Raw genomic sequence first — 25,571 nt, 5'->3', positions numbered from 1 at the left:
TGTTAATTGTTTACTCCATGTGTAACTCTGTGTTGTCTGTTCACACTGCTAAGCTTTATCTTGGCCAGGTCGCAGTTGCAAATGAGAACTTGTTCTCAACTAGCCTACCTGGTTAAATATAGGTGAAAAAAATAAAATAAAAATAAATAAATATACACACACAGCTGATGCAGAGTGTAGATTGAGAGGCCACTGCCTAGGCAGGCTGCCTGGACACACACTTTAATAAGCAGACGTATGAACGTACACATTCACACAGTAGAGAGAGACCAAAGAGACAGACATGGACTGTATACACATCAAATGCTGCCAGAACCTGCCGTGGAAAGCGCACAAAATCCTTTGACAAGCATTTCTGGCAGCAGTCTTGGTGTCTTTGTAGTGGGTAGCATAGCCCGCTAAGCTAATGCCACACGTTGCTTTCATTAGTCGCCGAACTTCCGGATCTCACACAAGCGTTAACCGACCCAGTCCCATTTACCCCCTATGGCCACTGAGCGGAGTATTTAGAAACCAATCTGAATCACACTAGGGGGCTTAGCAATATATGCCACCACCAACCAATATCACAGCTTCACTCTGTGATGGTCTAAAGGCTCCAAGGCGAGGGCTGAAGCCTCAAAGACGAGGCAAACTCACTTTTAATTGTATTTACATACCCTGTTGTTGTATGTAGTAAAGGGCCCCTTTCCAACAAATGCCTAAGTCAGTACTGATTCAGTTCGAGCTCTTTAAAAAAGAAAGTGGAACACGTATAGAGACATGCTATACATTGACTGGAGTTGACCTCAACTACTATCAAACTCTATCAGGTTTTGCATTCATACACAGCATTGATAAGGTCCACTCCCTTTGAATTAAGGCTTTGACATTGACACTGATGAAACCTGACGGGGTGAGACGTTTGTCCCTAATGGAATAAACAGATGTATCTTCAATCACCTTCATCCAAAAAGAGTGGACCTTCATTTTCTTATTGGGCATTTGGATCTACGCACCACATAGTGAATTCATTTGACTTGTTTTCTGACTTAACTAACTTGCATCACAGTATTCAAATTCTACACTATACTTCTATTGCTTGTCAAATGATTTTTTTATCTATTTACTTTTGAACTATAACCATAAAACATTTGCATAACTCAACATTAGTTTGAAAGAGTACCATAGGAATACGACGGTAGATGTTAAAAGTGGTCCTGCTCCTTGGCCAATCAAGCTACAAGACCAACTTAACATATATGTTCAAGCTATCTTAACATCAAATTATTTCAAACCTTTATCAACTATAATCATATCAAATGTGCATACAGTCATGGCCAAAAGTTGAGAATGACACAAATATTAATTTTCACAAAGTCTGCTGCCTCAGTTTGAATGATGGCAATTTGCATATACTCCAGAATGTTATGAACAGTGATCAGATGAATTGCAATTAATTGCAAAGTCCCTCTTTGCCATGCAAATGAACTGAATCACCCCCCAAAATTCCACTGCATTTCAGCCCTGCCACAAAAGGACCAGCTGACATGTCACTGATTCGCTCGTTAACACAATTGTGAGGCTGGAGATCACGCTGTTATGCTGATTAAGATTGAATAACAGACTGGAAGCTTCAAAAGGAGAGTGGTGCTTGGAATCATTGTCTTTCTCTGTCAACCATGGTTACCTGCAAGGAAACATGTGCCGTCATCATTGCTTTGTACAAAAAGGGCTCCACAGGCAAAGATATTGCTGCCAGTAAGATTGCACCTAAATCAACCATTTATCGGATCATCAAGGAGAGCGGTTGTTTGGGGCATCCGGAAAAAGCTTGTCCGGAGAAGACAAGGTGAGCGCTACCATCAGTCCTGCATCATGCCAACAGTAAAGCATCCTGAGACCATTCATGTATGGGGTTGCTTCTCAGCCAAGGGAGTGGGCTCACTCACAATTTTGCCTAAGAACACAGCCATGAATAAAGAATGGTACCAACACATCCTCTGAGGGCAACTTCTCCCAACCATCCAGGAACAGTTTGGTGACGAACAATGTCTTTTCCAGCATGATGGAACACCTATAACTAAGTGGCTTGGGGAACAAAACATTGATATTTTGGGTCAATGGCCAGGAAACTCCCAGAACTCAATCCCATTCAGAACTTGTGGTCAATCCTAAAGAGGCGGGTGGACAAAACCCCACAAATTCTGACAAACTCCAAGCATTGATTATGCAAGAATGGGCTGCCATCAGTCAGGATGTGGCCCAGAAGTTAATTGACAGCATGCCAAGGCGGATTGCAGAGGTCTTGAAAAAGAAGAGTCAACAATGCAAATATTGACTCTTTTCATCAAATTCATGTAATTGTCAATAATGAAATGCTTGTAATTATACTTCAGTATTCCATAGTAACACCTGACCAAAATATCTAAAGACACTGAGGCAGCAAACTTTGTGAAAATTTATATTTGTGTCATTCTCAAAACTTTTGGCCACGGCTTTACATTTGCATAAAATAACTCACCCCTCTACTGCTATTGACCCATAGAAACGCATTGAAAACAGATTCACTCCATGCTTAAACCGACAGTCCTCAAATAAATATCAAAATGAAGGTTGTTCGAAGTGTGACAGAAGAAAGATCAGGAAATTGTTTGTCACTAAAGCGTCTCCATATATACTGTACTTCCATTCATTTATTTTTGCCTTGTGGGGCATGTGGGCATCCTAGAGCAAAAACAACCCACATGTACAGTACAAGTGAAACGTTTCTACATTGTAGAATAATAGGGAAGACATCAAAACACACATAGAATAATGTAGTTCTTTCATAGTTTTGATGTCTTCACTATTATTCTACAATGTAGAAAATAGTAAAAATAAAGAAAAACCCTTGAATGAGTGCAGCTATTCCCTCCGCAAGACTATCAAACAAGCTAAGCGTCAGTATAGAGACAAAGTAGAATTTCAATTCAACGGCTCAGACACAAGCGGTATGTGGCAGGGTCTACAGTCAATCACGGACTACAAAAAGAAAACCAGCCCAGTCACGGACCAGGATGTCTTGCTCCCAGGCAGACTAAATACCTTTTTTGCATTTAAACGTGTTAACCCTCGCAAGGCTGCAGGCCCAGATGGCATCCCCAGCCGCGCCCTCAGAGCATGCGCAGACTAGCTGGCTGGTGTGTTTACGGAGATATTCAATCAATCCCTATACCAGTCTGCTGTTCCCACATGCTTCAAGAGGGCCACCATTGTTCCTGTTCCCTAGAAAGCTAAGGTAACTGAGCTAAACGACTACCGCCCCGTAGCACTCACTTCCGTCATCATGAAGTGCTTTGAGAGACTAGTCAAGGACCATATCACCTCCACCCTACCTGACACCCTAGACCCACTCCAATTTGCTTACCGCCCAAATAGGTCCACAGACGATGCAATCTCAACCACACTGCACACTGCACTAACCCATCTGGACAAGAGGAATACCTATGTGAGAATGCTGTTCATCGACGACAGCTCGGCATTTAACACCATAGTACCCTCCAAGCTCGTCATCAAGCTCGAGACCCTGGGTCTCGACCCCGCCCTGTGCAACTGGGTACTGGACTTCCTGACGGGCCGCCCCCAGGTGGTGAGGGTAGGCAACAACATCTCCACCCCGCTGATCCTCAACACTGGGGCCCCACAAGGGTGCGTTCTGAGCCCTCTCCTGTACTCCCTGTTCACCCACGACTGCGTGGCCACGCACGCCTGCAACTCAATCATCAAGTTTGCGGATGACAACAGTGGTAGGCTTGATTACCAACAACGACGAGACGGCCTACAGGGAGGAGGTGAGGGCCCTCGGAGTGTGGTGTCAGGAAAATAACCTCACACTCAACGTCAACAAAACTAAGGAGATGATTGTGGACTTCAGGAAACAGCAGAGGGAAAACCCCCCTATCCACGTCGATGGAACAGTAGGTGAGAGGGTAGTAAGTTTTAAGTTCCTTGGCATACACATCACAGACAAACTGAATTGGTCCACCCACACAGACAGCATCGTAAAGAAGGCGCAGCAGCGCCTCTTCAACCTCAGGAGGCTGAAGAAATTTGGCTTGTCACCAAAAGCACTCACAAACTTCTACAGATGCACAATCGAGAGCATCCTGGCGGGCTGTATCACCGCCTGGTACCGCAACTGCTCCGCCCACAACCGTAAGGCTCTCCAGAGGGTAGTGAGGTCTGCACAACGCATCACCGGGGGCAAACTACCTGCCCTCCAGGACACCTACACCACCCGAGCCACTGCCTGTTCACCCCGCTATCATCCAGAAGGCGAGGTCAGTACAGGTGCATCAAAGCTGGGACCGAGAGACTGAAAAACAGCTTCTATCTCAAGGCCATCAGAGTGTTAAACAGCAACCACTAACATTGAGTGGCTGCTGCCAACACACTGACTCAACTCCAGACACTTTAATAATGGGAATTGATGGGAAATTATGTAAAATATATCACTAGCCACTTTAAACAATGCTACCTAATATAATGTTTACATACCCTACATTATTCATCTCATATGTATACGTATATACTGTACTCTATATCATCTACTGCATCTTTATGTAATTCATGTATCACTAGCCACTTTAACTATGCCACTTTGTTTACATACTCATCTCATATGTATATACTGTACTCAATACCATCTACTGTATCTTGCCTATGCTGCTCTGTACCATCACTCATTCATATATCTTTATGTACATATTCTTTATCCCCTTACACTTGTGTATAAGACAGTAGTTTTGGAATTGTTAGTTAGATTACTTGTTGGTTATTACTGCATTGTCGTTACTAGAAGCACAAGCATTTCGCTACACTCGCATTAACATCTGCTAACCATGTGTATGTGACAAATAAATTTGATGATGAGGCTATCCTATCAATCAATCCTTCACAAGCACAACACATGTTCTTATTTTCTTTTTAAATAAAGTACTTACAACCACATACCACAGTCAAAGTATGTTAAGATGAATGCACTAATAACAAGTCTGATAATGACTACAATGTAAAAAATGTATTGTATTTGGCAAATTAACTCTCTCTCTCTCTCTCTCTCTCTCTCTCTCTCTCTCTCTCTCTCTCTCTCTCTCTCTCTCTCTCTCTCTCTCTCTCTCTCTCTCTCTCTCTCTCTCTCTCTCTCTCTCTCTCTCTCTCTCTCTCTCTCTCTCTCTCTCTCTCTCTCTCTCTCTCTCTCTCTCTCTCTCTCTCTCTCTCTCTCTCTCTCTCTCTCTCTCTCTCTCTCTCTCTCTCTCTCTCTCTCTCTCTCTCTCTCTCTCTCTCTCTCTCTCTCTCTCTCTCTCTCTCTCTCTCTCTCTCTCTCTCTCTCTCTCTCTCTCTCTTGTCTCTCTCTCTCTCTCTCTCTCTCTCAAATGTCAACGTCATTGTGCCCACAAAGAACATCATTAATAGGTTCTAAAGGGGTGGAGGGACCAGAGCAATGTCCCATGGTATCACATTCCACAGCTCCTCTGTCATTCAGGTGCGCATCGAATGCTTATCAAATACTTAACATGTTGCATTCCCTCTGCCACACATTATAACTAAGCAACACAAGGGTGGGATGGGCGGTACATAAATCCAACACCTGCCTGTTGTTATTATTATTTAATTAGGATATGTTCTCCATGGGTGTTTGTGTAGAATGTATCCTAATTGAAGGTGTCTGGGAACAATGCATTGTCATTACTGGGGGTATTTGGGGACAATGTATTTGTATAGCTGTGTTTGTCAGCAGGGTATTTATAAGGCTAGACCTAAAACATGAAAGAACCACCTATTTTTGTTCATCACATCACACAATGGAGATGAAACACCATACGGATTACTCTACGGCTGCGTTTAGACAGGCAGCCCAATTCTGATATTTTTTTCACTAACTGGTCTTTTGACCAATCAGATCAGCTCTGACAAAGATCTGATGTAAATAGATCTGATGTGCTTGGTCAAAGACCAACGAGTGGGAAAAATATCAGAATTGGGCTGCCTGTGCGACGCCTGTGTAACACGAATCAATTTGGACCATTTCTGTTGCAGCAAGTTGCAAGCTGTGACATCTCAAGCGACCTTGCTGATACACAAAGGCAAAGCAAAGGCACTGCAACGTGGTGCTTGAGGCGTCATTACAGACCCAGGTTCGATCCAAGGCTGTATCACAGCCGGCCATGACCGGGAGACCCATGAGGCGGCGCAAAATTGGACTAGCATCGTCCTGGTTAGGGGAGGGTTTGGTCGGCCGGGATGTCTTTGTCCCATTGCGCTCTAGCGACTCTGTGGCGGGCTGGGCGCCTGCAAGCTGACTTCGGTTGCCAGGTGTACAGTGTTTCCTCCGACACATTGGTGCGGCTGGCGTCCGGGTTAAGCAAGCATTGTGTAAAGAAGCAGTGCAGCTTCGCAGGGCTGTGTTTCGGAGGGCGCGTGGCGCTCGACCTTCGCCGCTCCAGAGTCTGTACTAACCAATAGGATATCACGAAAAAGGAGTAAAAGTAAAAAAATGAATACAAAATAAACATGACAACTGGAATGGAACGATATGACGAGTCATGTAAACTTGTTACTGCTTACTGACTGGACATTGTATCCAGTCAGTTAATATTTCGTGATGATTCAATGCAACAATGTTGCAGGCAGTTTGAGGGTGACAGGTGGACATTAATTGCATCCAGGTTGCTTCGTATGACATCAGCTTTAGTGTGAAGAACTCAATATCTGAGTGAGTTTGCGCATGTGGTTTACTGTACGTGTGAAGAACAATATCTTAGTGTGATGTTGTCAACAAAGAAGATCAAAAGGTGTTGGATAACTGTAATTGGTAGCAGAGCGACATGAGATATCAGACAGAAGCTTTAAAGCTTTGTTTGGGCCACCTGGGTCTGTTTTTCCTCTTTCCTATATTCCAAAATAGAGAAGCCATTTTTGGTGCCGACTACTCTTCACTACCCACTGAGCACACCACCTCACTTCAACCTGGATAATTGGGTCAAATTTGGTGTGAGACGTTGGATAAATGAGATTCACTCACTCAAAAAATACAGCTAAAATGTTGTTGAATATCCAATGTGTTATCACTATTCTATCAACCATCTAAAAGCACAACCAAAATACAATGGAAAAGTTGTCACCCAAATGTCTATCCCTGCGCTTCATCCACTTAAAAGGACAGCAAAGCTCACATGGAAATACAATGACTGATATGTTGTTTATTTATACAACAGATTGCGTTATCAAAACTAAATGCCTGCTATTCAACCGATCACTGCCCACACCTACCCACCTGTACAGCATCACACTCTGGACGGTTCTGACTTAGAATATGTGGACAACTACCAATTCCTGGGGGTATATCTCACTGGTCACCCCCAAAGCCAATTCCTCCATTGGTCGTCTTTCCTTCCAGTTCTCTGCTGCCCATGACTGGAACGAATTGAAAAAATCTCTGAAGCTGGAGACTCACATCTCCCTCACTAGCTTTAAGCACCAGCTGTCAGAGCAGCTTACATATCACTGCACCTGTACATAGCCCATCTGTAAACAGCCCATCTACCTACCTCATCCCCATACTGGTATTTATTTATTTATTTTTCTCCTTTGCACCCCAGTATCTCTACCTGCATATTCATCTTCTGCCAATCTACCATTCCAGTGTTTAATTGCTATATTGTAATTACTTCGCCACCATGGCCTATTTATTTCCTTAACTTACCTCATTTGCACTCACTGTATATAGACTTTTTGTATTCTTTTGTTCTACTGTATTATTGACTGTATGTTTTGTTTATTCCATGTGTAACTCTGTGTTGTTGTATGTGTCGAATTGCTACGCTTTATGTTGGCCAGGTTGCAGTTGCAAATGAGAACTTGTTCTCAACTAGCCTCCCTGGTTAAATAAAGGTGAAAAAAAAAAAATCAATAACAAAAATCACTGTGCTTCATCTAATAGTAGAACCAAATGACTGGATTACAGTTGAGATTACATTAAAAAGTGATCAATACTGTTGGAGATACTGGTCAGATTATTACAGGAATTGTGAAGATTTCTACCTGACCTGCGATGACCTATTCATGCTGTCTTGAACATACACACTATATATGATTACATAGGTGTCACACTCTGACCATGATTTGCGTTGTTTGTTTCTATGTTTTGTTTGGTCAGGGTGTGATATGAGTGGGCATTCTATGTTGTATGTCTAGTTTGTCTATTTCTATGTGTTTTGGCCTGATATGGTTCTCAATCAGTGGCAGGTGTTTGTCGTTGTCTCTGATTGGAAACCATATTTAGGTAGCCTGTTTTGTATTGTGGTTGGTGGGTTATTGTCTATGTGATGTTGCATGTTAGCACTCATTTTCTATAGCGGTGTTAGTTAGTTAGTTAGTTTAGTGTACTTCGTGTTTTTCCGTCTTATCATTAAATCATGCATTCACGCTGCGCTTTGGTCTCCTCAATACAACGATCGTGACAATAGGAAGACATTTCTATAGTTGCAGTAACCTCACAATGTGGTCATGGATGTGTTACTAATTTTAAGGTTGATTGTTACATTAGTTTGTAACGCAAGGCCATTTACTGTATTACAAAAGTAATATTGAATTGTGTTTGGTTGACAAGGCATCAAAATATTAACATTTAAAGAAGATGAATCTGCTGCAGGGATAGTTCCATCTGAGCCACTGGCTTAATCACATTCTTTAACTGAGTTGAAGATGTGAATCCAACATACCATTTGTGAACTTGTTGACAAGTTAATAGGATAGTTATTGTATTTCAAAAGTGATATTGACTCGTGTTTGGTTGTCAACAAAGCTAAATATCAACATTGGAAGGAGATGCATCTTCTGTTTGGATAGTTCTATCTGTGCCAGTGACTTAGTTTGGCTTGAACCCCAGTTTGTCTACAAATGAATAATTGATATGTTGGATTGGAATCTCCATCTTGACCGAAAATCTAAGTTAAAGAATAGGACTAAATCAAACCAAACTTGAAAAAATTTGAACTGATTTAGCTTTTTTTATTTTTTAAACTTGGATATCAATTTGTATATCAATTTGTTTACAAACTAGAATTAAAGCCAGACTAAGTCAGTTAGTTAGATGGAACTAAACAAGCGGACAATGAAACCCCTTCAAATGTTGATATTTGGTTGCGTTAACAACCAAACAACTCAATATCACTAAATATAATTCCATTTTAATCCAACCAGAGCGTGAAACCCTAGCCCTATGTATTGTCAATGTTTAGTTGAATTCTGGGTTCAATTGAAAAAATAGCTGTTGATGACTTTGCAAATGCCATTTTGGTCTCAATAGAATCATTGAAGATATGAGTGATAAAGTATGGTCACATTTAATTTACACTGTTAAACCTACTCTATGGAATTAGTTCGATAGCAACTATTTAGTTTTTAAGTGGAGATCTCAACAATCATTCCCAGAATAGCACATTGGTAATAGTCAGTGACAATTATCCTAGCTAAACTGGGCTTGGTTAAAACCCAGGATTAGAATCCAAAGGGTAGCTTGTAGGTAGATCAATTCTCCAGGAGGAGGTGCTGCACAGCCTATTGGTTTTTTTTCTTCTGATAGCGGAAATAAAATTGAAGAGCTGACGTTGTTTTAGAAAAGGTACACATTCAATATATTTATGTTTGAATATATTGAAATTTGGTTACCATGATAACATAATCCTGTGGTTGAAATTTCAACCTCTATACAAATTGGCGTCGATTACTTTTTTCACATCCAATATATTTTTCACGTAGATTCCACATCACAATAAGTTGACAAATTACGTTGAAAAAAAGTTGATTCAACCAGTTTGTGCCCAGTGGGTACTCATCACTGGAAACAACTTTGAATTGGAAAGGAAAACGACAGGTATTCAATGACGTAACACATCACAAACTTTTACAGATGCACAATCTGTCGGGCTGTATCACCGCCTGGTACGGCAACTGCACCGCCCTCAACCGCAAGGCTCTTCAGAGGGTAGTGAGGTCTGCAAAACGCATCACCGGGGGCAAACTACCTGCCCTCCAGGACACCTACAGCACCCGATGTCACAGGCAGGCCGAAAAGATCATCAAGAACAACAACCACCCGAGCCACTGCCTGTTCACCCTGCTATCATCCAGAAGGCGAGGTCAGTACAGGTGCATCAAATCTGGGGCGAGAGACTGAAAAACAGCTTCTATTTCAAGGCCACTGTTAAACAGCCATCACTAACATAGAGAGGCTGCTGCCAACATACAGACCCAAGTCACTGGCCACTTTAATAAATGGATTTAACAAAAGGTATCACTATTCACTTTAAATAATCCCACTTTAATAATGTTTACATATCCTACATTACTCATCTCATATATCCTGTATTTCATACAATCTATTTCAACTTGCCTATGCCGCACGGCCATCACTCATCCATTTATATATATATGTACATATTCGTATTCCATCCCTTTAGATTTGTGTGTATTAGGTAGTTGTTGTGAATTTGTTAGATTACTTGTTAGATATTACTGCATGGTCGGAACTAGAAGCACAAGCATTTCGCTACACTCAAATTAACATCTGCTAACCATGTGTATGTGACAAACAAAATTGGATTTGATTTGATTGGGTAGAATGTGGTCGCTGGTTGAACAAAAACATGAAATATGCAGTGGGGAAGAAATAGTGTAGTTTAAATGAGATGTTCTGTGTATGTTCAGCTAGTAAGTTGATGATTTAGTGAATCCCTGGGCACATTGACAGGACTTTTCTTTTCAAAAGCAGAATTTAAATATCGTATATATGATAATGTTATGCATTTAATGCATTAAACATCGAAGTGCTGGCAAACAGAGGGCAGAGAATATTCCATGTGCATATCCAATACCCACTCTGATGCACTATTCATAAATGACTTGGGTGTTTTGTTCTGTAAACTAATCTATTCCTAGAAAATTCACTAACAATATGTGAGTATATTTAATTAATAATTAAAATACTGTCGCAGTAAGGACCATTTTGTGCCTCTCAGCATTTCAATTACAACCTGGGAGGTTGGCATTTTTGGGAGGGCATGATATTTGTGCAAACCTTCCAGGTTTTAATTGAAATGTTGAGAGGTTAGCATGTCTTGGGGGTTTGACCTCATAGTCATCATATAATTTTAAATCCAAAGTGCTGGATTAGAGAGTCAAAACAACAACACGTGTCACTGTTCCAATACTTTTGGAGCTCACGGTATATCTGGGGAAGGGTATCAAATATTTTCTAGATTGTTGAAGTTTCCAAGAGCACAATGGTCTCCATCATTGTGTAATTGTAAAAAAAATATGGAACTACCCAGACTCTGCATAGAGCTGGCCATCCAACCAAACTGAGCAACCGGGCAAGAAGGACCTTGGTCAGGGAGGTGACCAAAAACCCAATGACCCAATAACCACTGACAGAACTACAGAGTTCATTGGCTGAGATGTGAGAGACTGCCAGAAGGACAATAGTCTCTACAGCAATTGATCAATCTGGGCTTTATGGTGGACAGACGGAAGCCACTCCTGAGAAAAGGCACATGACAGCACGTCTGGAGTCTCCTAAAAGGCACATGACAGCACGTCTGGAGTTTCCTAAAAGGCACATGACAGCACGTCTGGAGTCTCCTAAAAGGCACATGACAGCACGTCTGGAGTCTCCTAAAAGGCACATGACAGCACGTCTGGAGTCTCCTAAAGGCACATGACAGCACGTCTGGAGTCTCCTAAAAGGCACATGACAGCACGTCTGGAGTCTCCTAAAAGGCACATGACAGCACGTCTGGAGTCTCCTAAAAGGCACATGACAGCACGTCTGGTCTCCTAAAAGTCTCCTAAAAGGCACATGACAGCACGTCTGGAGTCTCCTAAAAGGCACATGACAGCACGTCTGGAGTCTCCTAACAGGCACATGACAGCACGTCTGGAGTCTCCTAAAAGGCACATGACAGCACGTCTGGAGTCTCCTAAAAGGCACATGACAGCACGTCTGGAGTTTCCTAAAAGGCACATGACAGCACGTCTGGAGTCTCCTAAAAGGCACATGACAGCACGTCTGGAGTCTCCTAAAAGGCACATGACAGCACGTCTGGAGTCTCCTAAAACATGACAGCACGCTGGACATGACATGACACACGTCTGGAGTCTCCTAAAAGGCACATGACAGCACGTCTGGAGTCTCCTAAAAGGCACATGACAGCACGTCTGGAGTCTCCTAAAAGGCACATGACAGCACGTCTGGAGTTTCCTAAAAGGCACATGACAGCACGTCTGGAGTCTCCTAAAAGGCACATGACAGCACGGAGTCTCCTAAAAGGCACATGACAGCACGTCTGGAGTCTCCTAAAAGGCACATGACAGCACGTCTGGAGTCTCCTAACAGGCACATGACAGCACGTCTGGAGTTTCCTAAAAGGCACATGACAGCACGTCTGGAGTCTCCTAACAGGCACATGACAGCACGTCTGGAGTCTCCTAAAAGGCACATGACAGCACGTCTGGATGACAGCACGTCTGGAGTCTCCTAAAAGGCACATGACAGCACGTCTGGAGTCTCCTAAAAGGCACATGACAGCACGTCTGGAGTTTCCTAAAAGGCACATGACAGCACGTCTGGAGTCTCCTAAAAGGCACATGACAGCACGTCTGGAGTTTCCTAAAAGGCACATGACAGCACGTCTGGAGTCTCCTAAAAGGCACATGACAGCACGTCTGGAGTTTCCTAAAAGGCACATGACAGCACGTCTGGAGTTTCCTAAAAGGCACATGACAGCACGTCTGGAGTTTCCTAAAAGGCACATGACAGCACGTCTGGAGTTTCCTAAAAGGCACATGACAGCACGTCTGGAGTTTCCTAAAAGGCACATGACAGCACGTCTGGAGTTTTATAAAAGGCACATGACAGCACGTCTGGAGTCTCCTAAAAGGCACATGACAGCACGTCTGGAGTTTTATAAAAGGCACATGACAGCACGTCTGGAGTTTTATAAAAGGCACATGACAGCACGTCTGGAGTTTCCTAAATGGCACATGACAGCACGTCTGGAGTTTCCTAAAAGGCACATGACAGCACGTCTGGAGTCTCCTAAAAGGCACATGACAGCACGTCTAGAGTTTTATAAAAGGCACATGACAGCACGTCTGGAGTTTCCTAAAAGGCACATGACAGCACGTCTGGAGTCTCCTAAAAGGCACATGACAGCACGTCTGGAGTCTCCTAAAAGGCACATGACAGCACGTCTGGAGTTTCCTAAAAGGCACATGACAGCACGTCTGGAGTTTCCTAAAAGGCACATGACAGCACGTCTGGAGTTTCCTAAAAGGCACATGACAGCACGTCTGGAGTTTCCTAAAAGGCACATGACAGCACGTCTGGAGTTTCCTAAAAGGCACATGACAGCACGTCTGGAGTCTCCTAAAAGGCACATGACAGCACGTCTGGAGTCTCCTAAAAGGCACTTGAAAGATTCAGATAAGGCAAAAGATTCTGTGGTCTGATGGGACAAAAATGTAACTATTTGGCCTGAATACAAAGGGATATATCTGGATAAAACCAGGCACAGCTCATCACCCTTCTAACACCATCCCTTCCGTGAATCATGGCGGTGGTAGCATCATGCTATGGGGATGCTTTTCAGCAGCAGGGACTGGGAGACTGGTAATGATAGAGAGAACAATGATTGAGCCAAATACAGGAACATCCTTGGTAAGATGCTACTTCAGAGTGCAAACGACCTTAGACTGGTGCAAATATTTACATTCCAACAGGACAATGACCCCAAGCATACAGCCAAAGCAACGCTGGAATAGTTTCAGAACAAAAATGTGAAAGGCCTTTAGTGGCTCAGCCAAAGCCCAGACTTCAATCCCATTGAAAATCTGTGGAAAAACTTGAAGACGGCTGTTCACCGCCGCTCCTCATGTAACTTAAGAGTTTGAGAAAATCCCCAAATCCAGTTGTGCAAAGCAGATCCAGACATAGCCTAGACGACTCAAAGCTGATCCAGACATAGCCTAGAAGACTCAAAGCTGATCCAGACATAGCCTAGACGACTCAAAGCTGATCCAGACACGTACCCGAGACGACTCAAAGCTGATCCAGACATAGCCTAGACGACTCAAAGCTGATCCAGACATAGCCTAGAAGACTCAAAGCTGATCCAGACATAGCCTAGACGACTCAAAGCTGATCCAGACACGTACCCGAGACGACTCAAAGCTGATCCAGACATAGCCTAGACGACTCAAAGCTGATCCAGACATAGCCGAGACGACTCAAAGCTGATCCAGACATAGCCGAGACGACTCAAAGCTGATCCAGACACGTACCCGAGACGACTCAAAGCAGATCCAGACATAGCCTAGACGACTCAAAGCTGATCCAGACATAGCCGAGACGACTCAAAGCTGATCCAGACATAGCCGAGACGACTCAAAGCTGATCCAGACATAGCCTAGACGACTCAAAGCTGATCCAGACACGTACCCGAGACGACTCAAAGCTGATCCAGACATAGCCGAGACGACTCAAAGCTGATCCAGACACGTACCCGAGACGACTCAAAGCTGATCCAGACATAGCCTAGACGACTCAAAGCTGATCCAGACATAGCCTAGACGACTCAAAGCTGATCCAGACACGTACCCGAGACGACTCAAAGCAGATCCAGACATAGCCTAGACGACTCAAAGCTGATCCAGACATAGCCGAGACGACTCAAAGCTGATCCAGACATAGCCTAGACGACTCAAAGCTGATCCAGACACGTACCCGAGACGACTCAAAGCTGATCCAGACATAGCCGAGACGACTCAAAGCTGATCCAGACACGTACCGAGACGACTCAAAGCTGATCCAGACATAGCCTAGACGACTCAAAGCTGATCCAGACACGTACCCGAGACGACTCAAAGCTGATCCAGACATAGCCGAGACGACTCAAAGCTGATCCAGACACGTACCCGAGACGACTCAAAGCTGATCCAGACACGTACCAGAGACTGTGGAAAAACTTGAAGACGGCTGACTCAAAGCTGATCCAGACATAGCCTAGACGACTCAAAGCTGATCCAGACATAGCCGAGACGACTCAAAGCTGATCCAGACACGTACCCGAGACGACTCAAAGCTGATCCAGACATAGCCTAGACGACTCAAAGCTGATCCAGACATAGCCTAGACGACTCAAAGCTGATCCAGACACGTACCCGAGACGACTCAAAGCAGATCCAGACATAGCCTAGACGACTCAAAGCTGATCCAGACATAGCCGAGACGACTCAAAGCTGATCCAGACATAGCCTAGACGACTCAAAGCTGATCCAGACACGTACCCGAGACGACTCAAAGCTGATCCAGACATAGCCGAGACGACTCAAAGCTGATCCAGACACGTACCCGAGACGACTCAAAGCTGATCCAGACATAGCCTAGACGACTCAAAGCTGATCCAGACACGTACCCGAGACGACTCAAAGCTGATCCAGACATAGCCGAGACGACTCAAAGCTGATCCAGACACGTACCCGAGACGACTCAAAGCTGATCCAGACACGTACCAGAGACGACTCAAAGCTGATCCAGACATAGCCTAGACGACTCAAAGCTGATCCAGACATAGCCTAGACGACTCAAAGCTGATCCAGACACGTACCCGAGACGACTCAAAGCAGATCCAGACATAGCCTAGACGACTCAAAGCTGATCCAGACATAGCCGAGACGACTCAAAGCTGATCCAGACATAGCCTAGACGACTCAAAGCTGATCCAGACACGTACCCGAGACGACTCAAAGCTGATCCAGACATAGCCGAGACGACTCAAAGCTGATCCAGACACGTACCCGAGACGACTCAAAGCTGATCCAGACACGTACCCGAGACGACTCAAAGCTGATCCAGACACGTACCCGAGACGACTCAAAGCTGATCCAGACACGTACCCGAGACGACTCAAAGCTGATCCAGACACGTACCCGAGACGACTCAAAGCTGATCCAGACATAGCCTAGACGACTCAAAGCTGATCCAGACACGTACCCGAGACGACTCAAAGCTGATCCAGACATAGCCTAGACGACTCAAAGCTGATCCAGACATAGCCTAGACGACTCAAAGCTGATCCAGACATAGCCTAGACGACTCAAAGCTGATCCAGACATAGCCGAGACGACTCAAAGCTGATCCAGACACGTACCCGAGACGACTCAAAGCTGATCCAGACACGTACCCGAGACGACTCAAAGCTGATCCAGACACGTACCGAGACGACTCAAAGCTGATCCAGACACGTACCCGAGACGACTCAAAGCTGATCCAGACACGTACCCGAGACGACTCAAAGCTGATCCAGACACGTACCCGAGACGACTCAAAGCTGATCCAGACACGTACCCGAGACGACTCAAAGCTGATCCAGACACGTACCCGAGACGACTCAAAGCTGATCCAGACACGTACCCGAGACGACTCAAAGCTGATCCAGACACGTACCCGAGACGACTCAAAGCTGATCCAGACACGCACCCGAGACGACTCAAAGCTGATCCAGACACGTACCCGAGACGACTCAAAGCTGATCCAGACACGTACCCGAGACGACTCAAAGCTGATCCAGACACATACCATAGACGACTCAAAGCTGATCCAGACATACCCAAGACGACTCAAAGCTGATCCAGACATACACAAGACGACTCAAAGCTGACCCAGACATCCCCGAAACGACTCAAAGCTGGTCCAGACATAGCCTAGACGACTCAAAGCTGATCCAGACATACCCAAGACAACTCCAAGCTGATCCAGACATATCCAAGACGACTCAAAGCTGAACCAGACACATACCCAAGACGACTCAAAGCTGATCCAGACACGTACCCAAGACGACTCAAAGCTGTAATCGCTGCCAAAAGTGCTTCTACAAAGTATTGACTAAGGGATGTGAATACTTAAGCAAACTAGATATTTTTGTAATAACAAAAATGTATAAAAACATGTTTTCGCATTGTCAATATGGGGCATTGTGTGTAGATGGGTGAGGATTTATATATTTTTTTATCCATTTAAAAATGTGGACTACTTTGTGAAGGCACTGTAACACTTAACATTCAACCCATAATCACAGAGAAGATGGCAAATCAAACACATCCAACCAAGTGACACATCCAACCAAGTGACACATCCAACCAAGTGACCCCACCAACCACTAACCATGTGACACATCCAACCAAATGACACATCCAACCCAGTGACACATCCAAACAAGTGACACATCCAAACAAGTGACACATCCAAACAAGTGACACATCCAACCACCAACCATGTGACACATCCAACCAAGTGACACATCCAACCAAGTGACACATCCAACCAAGTGACACATCCAACCACCAACCATGTGACACATTAAACCATGTGACACATCCAACCATGTGACATACCATGTGACAAGACCATGTGGCAAGACCATGGAGAATAAGAGTACCTCCTCCCAGCTGCCCACTGCACTGCAGCTAGGAAACAATGTCACCACCGATAAATCCGCAAAAATTGAGAAATTCAATAAGCATTTTTCTACGGCTGGCCATGCTTTCCACCTGGCTACCCCTAACCCCGGCCAACAGCCCTGCACCCCTCACTGCAACTTGCCCAAGCCTCCCCATTTCTCCTTCATCCAAATCCAGATAGCTGATGTTCTGAAAGAGCTGCAACCCCTATTACTAGCCTGTTCAACCTCTCTTTTGTATTGTCTGAGATCCCCAAAGATTGGAAAGCTGCCGCGGTCATCCCCCTCTTCAAAGGGGGAGACACTCTAGACCCAAACTGCTACAGATCTATATCTATCCTACTCTGCCTTTCTAAGATCTTCGAAAGCCAAGTTAACAAACAGATCACCGACCATTTCGAATCCCACCGTACCTTCTCCGCTATGCAATCTGGTTTTCAAGCTGGTCATGGGTGCACCTCAGCCACGTTCAAGGTCCTAAACGATATCATAACCGCGATCGATAAGAGACAATACTGTGCAGCTGTATTCATCGACCTGGCCAAGGATTTAGACTCTTGTCAATCACCACATTCTTATCGGCAGACTCAACCGCCTTGGTTTCTCAAATGACTGCCTCGCCTGGTTCACCAACGACTTCTCAGACAGAGGTCAGTGTGTCAAATCGGAGGGCCTGTTGTCCGGACCTCTGGCAGTCTCTATGGGGGTGCCACAGGGTTCAAACCTCGGGCCGACTCTTTTCTCTGTATACATCAATGATGTCGCTCTTGCTGCTGGTGATTCTCTGATCCACCTCCACACAGACGACACCATTCTGTATACTTCTGGCCCTTCTTTGGACACTGTTAACTACCCTCCAGATGAGAATCAATGCTCTACAATTCTCCTTCCGTGGCCTCCAACTACTCTTAAATGCAAGCAAAACTAAATGCATGCTCTTCAACCGATCGCTGCCCACACCTACCCACCTGTACAGCATCACTACTCTGGACGGTTCTGACTTAGAATATGTGGACAACCACAAATACCTAGGTGTCTGGTTAGACTGTAAACTCTCCTTCCAGGCTCACATTAAGCATCTCCAATCCAAAATTAAATCTAGAATCAGCTTCCTATTTCGCAACAAAGCATCCTTCACTCATGCTGCCAAACACACCTTCATAAAACTGACTATCCTACTGATCCTTGACTTCGGCGAAGTCATTTACAAAATAGCCTCCAACACTCTACTCAGCAAATTGGATGCAGTCTATCACAGTGACATCCATTTTGTAACCAATGCCCTATATACTACCCTCCACTGCGACCTGTATGCGCTCGTTGGCTGGCCCTCGCTTTATATCAGTCGCCAAACCCACTGGCTCCAGGTCATCTATAAGTCATTGCTAGGTAAAGCCCAGCCTTATCTCAGCTCACTGGTCACCATAGCAGCAACCACCCGCATCACACACTCCAGCAGGTATATTTCACTGGTCATCCCCAAAGCCAATTCCTCCTTCGGCCGCCTTTCCTTACAGTTCTCTGCTGCCAGTGACTGGAACGAACTACAAAAATCACTGAAGCTGGAGACTCATATCTCCCTCACCAGCTTTAAGCACCAGCTGTCAGAGCAGCTCACAGATCACTGTACCTGTACATAGCCCATCTGTAAATAGCCCATCCAACTACCTCATCACCAGATTTTTATTTATTTTGCTCCTTTACACCACAGTACTGCTACTTGCACACTCATCTTCTGCACATCTATCAACCCAATGTTTAATTTGCCATACTGTAATAATTTCGCCACTATGGCCTATTTATTGCCTCATGCCTATTGCCACATGCTGTATATAGACTTTCTCTATTGTATTATTGACTGTATGTTTGTTTATTCCATGTGTAACTCTGTGTTGTTGTTTGTGTCGCACTGCTTTGCTTTATCTTGGCCAGATCGCAGTTGTAAATGAGAACTTGTTCTCAACTAGCCTACCTGCTTAAATAAAGGTGAAATAAAAGAAATATACAACCATGTGACAGAAATGTATGAGGTGTGGTGTTAGTGAGAGCGTGTGCGTGTGTGTGTCCATGTGCACATGCGATGCACTTACTTGTGCCCGAGCTCGTGGGTGATGGTGAAGGCCAGCGGCAGGCCCGTGTCCTCACTGATGCTGCAGCTGCGGTGGGGCTGACACATTCCTGCCACATGAGACAGGCCCAGGGTCTCACAGGGCTTATTGATGGCCGTACAGATGTCCTTTCTGAGGAGAGGAGGGAAGGAGAGGAGGAGAGGGGAGGAGGGAGGGAGAGGAGAGGGAGGGGAGGGAGGGAGAGGAGAGGGGGAGGAGGGAGGGAGAGGAGAGGGGAGGAGAGGAGGAGAGGGGAGGAGGGAGGGAGAGGGAGAGGGGAGGAGGGAAGGGAGGAGGGGGGGAGGGAGGGAGAGGAGAGGGGGAGGAGGGAAGGAGAGGGGGGGGAGGGAGGGAGAGGAAAAAGGAGGAGGGAAGGAGGGAGGGAGAGGGGAGGAGGGAGGGAGAGGGGAGGAGGGAGGGAGAGGGGAGGAGGGAGGGAGAGGAAAAGGGAGGAGGGAAGGAGAGGGGAGGAGGGAGGGAGAGGAAAATGGAGGAGGGAAGGAGAGGGGAGGAGGGAGGGAGAGGAAAAGGGAGGAGGGAGGGAGAGAAGGCGAGAGGATGAGGGAAGGAGAGGAAAAGGGGGGAGGGAGAGAAGAAGGCGAGAGGATGAGGGAAGTAGAGGAAAAGGGTGGAGGGAGGGAGAGAAGGCGAGAGGATGAGGGAAGGAGAGGAGGGAGGGAGAGGAGGGAAGGAGAGAAGGAGAGGGGGAGGAGGGAGGGAGAGGAAAAGTGAGGAGTGAAGGAGAGGGGAGGAGGGAGGGAGAGGAAAAGGGAGGAGGGAGGGAGAGGAAAAGGGAGGAGGGAGGGAGAGGAAAAGGGAGGAGGGAGGGAGAGGAAAAGGGAGGAGGGAGGGAGAGAAGGCGAGAGGATGAGGGAAGGAGAGGGAAAAGGAGGAAAGAGGGAGAGAAGGAGAGGACAGAGGGAGAGAAGGACTGAAACATTGTAATAAGGAGCACAACAATGACCTTTAACATCATCACTTCCTATTCTTGACATGTGTTTAATGTTCTGAATCTATCAAGACCATGACCGGTGGGATGAGTCTCTGTGGAAAAGCTACTTAAATTAAAACAATTGGAGAAAAGTACATCTCAGGGGCTCCAACTAACTTCTGAAAAAGGTCCAGGGAATGTCACCAAATCTCTGGAAATATCCTTGTTGTTGTGGCGCTGCTCAAATGAAAGTTCTGGGGGACCCTCTAATTGCACTCGTTTGTCAAACAAAAGAGTCGTAGTTTAATGAGTGGCTTTGAGTGGAAAGCAGAGTCTCATCAAAGAGATGGAGCGAGGGAGGAAAAAAAGGTCTATTCAATTAAGAAGGGAAAACACAATTAGTTTCTGGTGGTAAACTACAGCGAATAACAGTCATCAATGGGAGGGGAAGGTAGGCAAAGGATCTCAAGGCTGTTTTGTTCCAGTATGGTGTTCTACATGTAATGTCTCACATCCCTTCCATTCATCGTTTTAAAAGGACTGTCCTCCATGACTGAATGGTGAAATACATTTTGGGCGTTTCGAGATAAATAAAATAGGACAAATGCTTGCGAGGAGGACCACTTCCTTCAGCTTCGAGGACGGCACCAAAAGGTACTACTATTCAGAAAGCATAAGTAAGGAGAGGAAAGTATACAGAACAAAAAATATAAACGCAACATGTAAAGTGTTGGTCCCGTGTTTCACGAGCTGAAATAAAATATCTCAGAAATGTTCCATGCACACAACAAGCTTAATTTATCTAAAATGATTGGGCACAAATTTGTTTACATCCTTGTCAATGAGAATTTCTCCTTTGCCAAGATAATCTATCCACCTGACAGGTGTGGCGTATCAAGAAGATGATTAAACAGCATGACCATTACGCAGGTGCACCTTGTGCTGGGGACAATAAAAAGCCAATAAAATATGCACTTTTGTCACACAACAAAATGCCACAGATGTCAATTGACTGATTTTCTTATATGAACTGTAACTCAGTAAAATCTTTGAAATAGTTGCATATTGCCTTTATATTTTTGTTCAGTATACATCCTCTCCCCAAGAGACCGCAAATGGAACTCAGCCTTGGTGGGGGTGGATTACCTGGTGAGAAGGACGGCCACGTCGTGATGGACCGCGTGTTCTTCTCCCTTCACGTTAAGCCGTTTCTGCCACTTACAGAAGCTGCTCAGGCTGTTGTCAGCGTGGTGGGTGATCTTCAGGTCTTCCTGCCAACCACAGGGATGTCATCGTTACGTTAGACAATGAAACATCAGATACCTTCATGAACAGGGGTGAGGGTTTCCCAAAGCTGTGTAGCTTATGGCATCTGATGTCATAATGACATCATTTCCTGGTTGTAAACTGGTTCTCTGGTTGTGAGACCTTTATCTGGTCCCTGTAGAGCAGTAGTCAAGTAAACACAGGTTACACACCTTTTGTGGGAAAAAGCATTGAAAGAATAGGAAGCATTACAACCAGAGAGTTTTCCCACCAATTTTGTTTTACCCCTACATCACTGCTTTAGAGGCATTTAAAAGATGTTGCTGTGACTACTAGACAGCCATTCTAGAATGTAATACAATTGTCCATATTATCAAAGCTTTGAACTATTAGCTCTTGATGAAGAGTTAGATTCACCTTCAGGAGTCAAAAGTGCATTCAAGGTTCAAATGTGCACTTTCAAGCATGATTATGACAACCCATTAAGAACCACATTATGGCCAACAACAGACTTTACTCTGCAGGGATGTAAACATCGACAGTCTAGTAGTCTACCCATAGGAAAAGTGAGCCTAAACTATATGGTTGTGTGTCAACGTACAGACACTACAGTGTCAGTGGAATATTTGAAAAAAGGAAAAACCTGTTTTCTTTTAATAAGTTCAAATATAATTTTTTTGAGCAGAAGACATTGCAAACAAACGTGTTTCGGCGACAGGCTTAGTCAGCTTTAGACAAAGGCTTTGCCGAAATGCCTCCGTTTGCTCTGACCTCTGACCTGCTAAATAAATACATTCAAAATGAAAAGAAAACAGGTTCTTCCTTTTTTCAAATGTATGCCTTTTGAAATCGCCACCCAAATACTTTTTTCTACTACCAACTTTTGAGTTGATCAGGCCAATTCCTCTTTCAAAATATAGACATGAAACAGAGACCTCTAGAACAGTTTCAGACGATTTGGTTAGGGAATGGTTAGGAAACTTACCCTACATGCCCTTTCTCAGACTACATCATTCCCATTGGCCAGTAACCACGACTTCAGAGAGATTTGTTTCAGCATTAGCTACACATTACACTTCCTGACACATTGTGGGAAGGGTGTAGGGGCCTATACTTCCTACACTGGGAGCCAGTGGTGTTCTGATGTAAAATGCTGTTTGAAGGGTCTATCTGAAGAACTGGCTGTGATGATGACAAGGCTGAAGGATGTAACTGAGGCCTTGGCTATGATGATGACGACAAGGCTGGAGGGGAAAGAGGATAGAGACAGGAGTCAGATGGGGCTAGCGCTATCCATCTCTCACTCTCTCGCTCTCCTTCTCTCGCTAATGAGCTTCTCTGTTATCATCCCTCCACCAACAAAGTAAATCTCTAGAATGTTGCAGTGCAATAGACAATCCTTTCCCCCAAGACTAGGATATTATGGCACAACATTACAAAGATGGACAGTGAAATAGACACTGCTTCACAGTTGAATAAACAGAAAGGCAGGTAGCTATGTAGTGGCTCTCGCTCTCTCTTGTTCTCTATTTCTCCATTTCTCTCTCCCCGTCTCAATCTCTCTCATACGGAGTCGGTCATCGCCTGCAGTCAGAACTTCCTCAGATCATTACAAACTAATAATATTATTTGATCGTTTACGGAAAATGACATTGGAACTAGTTTAGACCAATTACCAAGAGCATAACTGCTTAGTTTCAAGCGACAACGCATGATCATACACTAGTTTTAACAAGAGTGGACTCTCGACGCCATCAAAAGAAACGTTACTTTGCGATATCTTTACAATGTGCGTCACATATTCCATTTCCTCATATGACACTGGGACTCAAGCCACTTGAATCTGTTATTGACTGGTGTTAGGATTTGTGATCAATTCATAATTAGCTATTTTTGTGTTACCTTTTTTGTTGTTGTGTTTTATATGGCTAAAATCGAATTAAAATATCTTGCTGTGGTCAGTCTGACAGTTTTGTTTTAGGGTAGGATTAAATGGTCATTGTCATTAAGATCTGGCAGTCATTTTATGCCACAAATGAACCCTTCGTAAGTCTTTCAACACTGACTCAGTAAATCTGTCTTTAAAACGGAGCTCCAATGACAGTGGTTTGCGAATGGTGTTTTGTAACGTGCAGGCCGGAGCTGTGGTTCTCTTACCTCTTCCTTCTCCAGCAGGATCAGACGAACCACTACGATGTTGATCGGGTTTCCAATGCTGGCATCATGAAACAACCCCGACACCTGAAACAGAATGAACATGATTTAGACTCAGTGGGTTGGGCCAAAAACGTGTCCTTCTCAACAAATAGGTAATCCAGTACCATTATGTTGTATTGTCTTTCATTGAGACCACGTGTGGTATACAGGTCATATGAGGTATATCACAATACTTATAAATAAAGGACTGTCTTGTCTACTGAGGAATGTTTCCTACTACACTGGCAAGGCAAAGCAGACAGTGATGATGAGTTATACATGAGTCTGTCTGGAAAATCCCTTCAGAAACACAAAAGAATGATTGATAACTTTGGTCAACTTCCTGTTCCCTGCCTCCCGGGTGGCGCAGTGGTTAAGGGCGCTGTACTGCAGCGCTAGCTGTGCCACCAGAGACTCTGGGTTCACCGCCGAGGCTCTGTCATAACTGACCAGGAGGTCCGTGGGGCGATGCACAATTGGCCCAGCGTTGTCCGGGTTAGGGAGGGTTTGCCCGGTAGGGATATCCTTGTCTCATCGCGCACCAGCGACTCCTGTGGGCGCATGACTTTCAACCTTCGTCTCTCCCGAGCCCGTACGGGTGTTGTAGCGATGAGACAAGATAGTAGCTACTAACAATTGGATACCACGAAATTGGGGACAAATGGGGGTACATTTTTTTTTTTAAGATTAAAAAATAAAAATCAACTTTCTGTTCCCTGCTCACATTTCTCCAAAGCAACAATGTGATGCAGAAAACAACATCCACGGGTCTCACTTCTGCAGATTACAGTATTAACATGTTCCATCTGTCCAGTTGAGGTTTAGGAGCCAGATGGCCAGGTTATCTGAACTACACAATTACCTCCTTCAGGAGGGTATAATACCTCTTTTTCTTTAGGTACTTGGAAAAGCTCTATACACACACACTCCTTCCCTCCCTCTCCTCATTCCTTTCATCCATCCCGTGGTCCCTCTTATCTCTCAAGCTGTTGTAGTGAATTAAGGGTTCCTTTGATTCTCTGGTAACAACAAACAACCACTCCAGAAGCAGCAGCAGCTTTCACCCGGGCTGATTAGCAACATCTTGGAGGCAGACGCCCACACACACACCTCAGTTTTCAGGTCACAGGTTGTAATACACACAAACACACACTGGCTTTATGTTTCTAGTCCTACATTAAGTAGGGGCCCAGGAGGCTCACTGAACGGGTGCTAGAAAGTGAGAGCTCATTTTCACTAAGAACTGTTTCCTTTCTCCAGGAGGAGGGAGGCATACGGCATCAGACTCATAATGTGTTTGAGCCAAGTGCTGGGTAATGCATTTAGACTGGTTTAATCAGCTCCAACTCTTTCAGGGTTACTTATACTTTAAGACTGGTTTAATCAGTCCTAACTCTTCCAGGGTTACTTATACGTTAAGACTGGTTTAAATCATCCCTAACTCTTTCAGGGTTACTTATAGTTTAAGACTGGTTTAAAATCAGCCCTAACACTTTCAGGGTTACTTATATGTTAAGACTGGTTTAAATC

At 44.6% G+C, this 25,571-nt stretch overlaps 1 protein-coding gene across 1 annotated transcript in view; it reads right to left on the bottom strand.

Annotated features, from left to right (window-relative positions):
* LOC135537721 (A disintegrin and metalloproteinase with thrombospondin motifs 7-like) overlaps positions 1-25,571 on the bottom strand; it is an 86,543-nt gene that overhangs the window by 32,606 nt on the left and 28,366 nt on the right. Inside the window, exons 5-7 of the mRNA XM_064963754.1 lie at positions 24,003-24,086; positions 21,726-21,850; positions 19,631-19,780 (exon numbers count right to left, since the gene is read on the bottom strand). Coding sequence (XP_064819826.1) covers positions 19,631-19,780; positions 21,726-21,850; positions 24,003-24,086 — 359 coding nt within the window. The remainder of the gene's footprint in view (positions 1-19,630; positions 19,781-21,725; positions 21,851-24,002; positions 24,087-25,571) is intronic.

The sequence above is a fragment of the Oncorhynchus masou genome, unplaced genomic scaffold (genome assembly GCF_036934945.1).
Source record: "Oncorhynchus masou masou isolate Uvic2021 unplaced genomic scaffold, UVic_Omas_1.1 unplaced_scaffold_824, whole genome shotgun sequence".
Lineage (NCBI taxonomy): Eukaryota > Metazoa > Chordata > Actinopteri > Salmoniformes > Salmonidae > Oncorhynchus > Oncorhynchus masou.
This window is presented reverse-complemented; position numbering and strand designations above follow the sequence as displayed.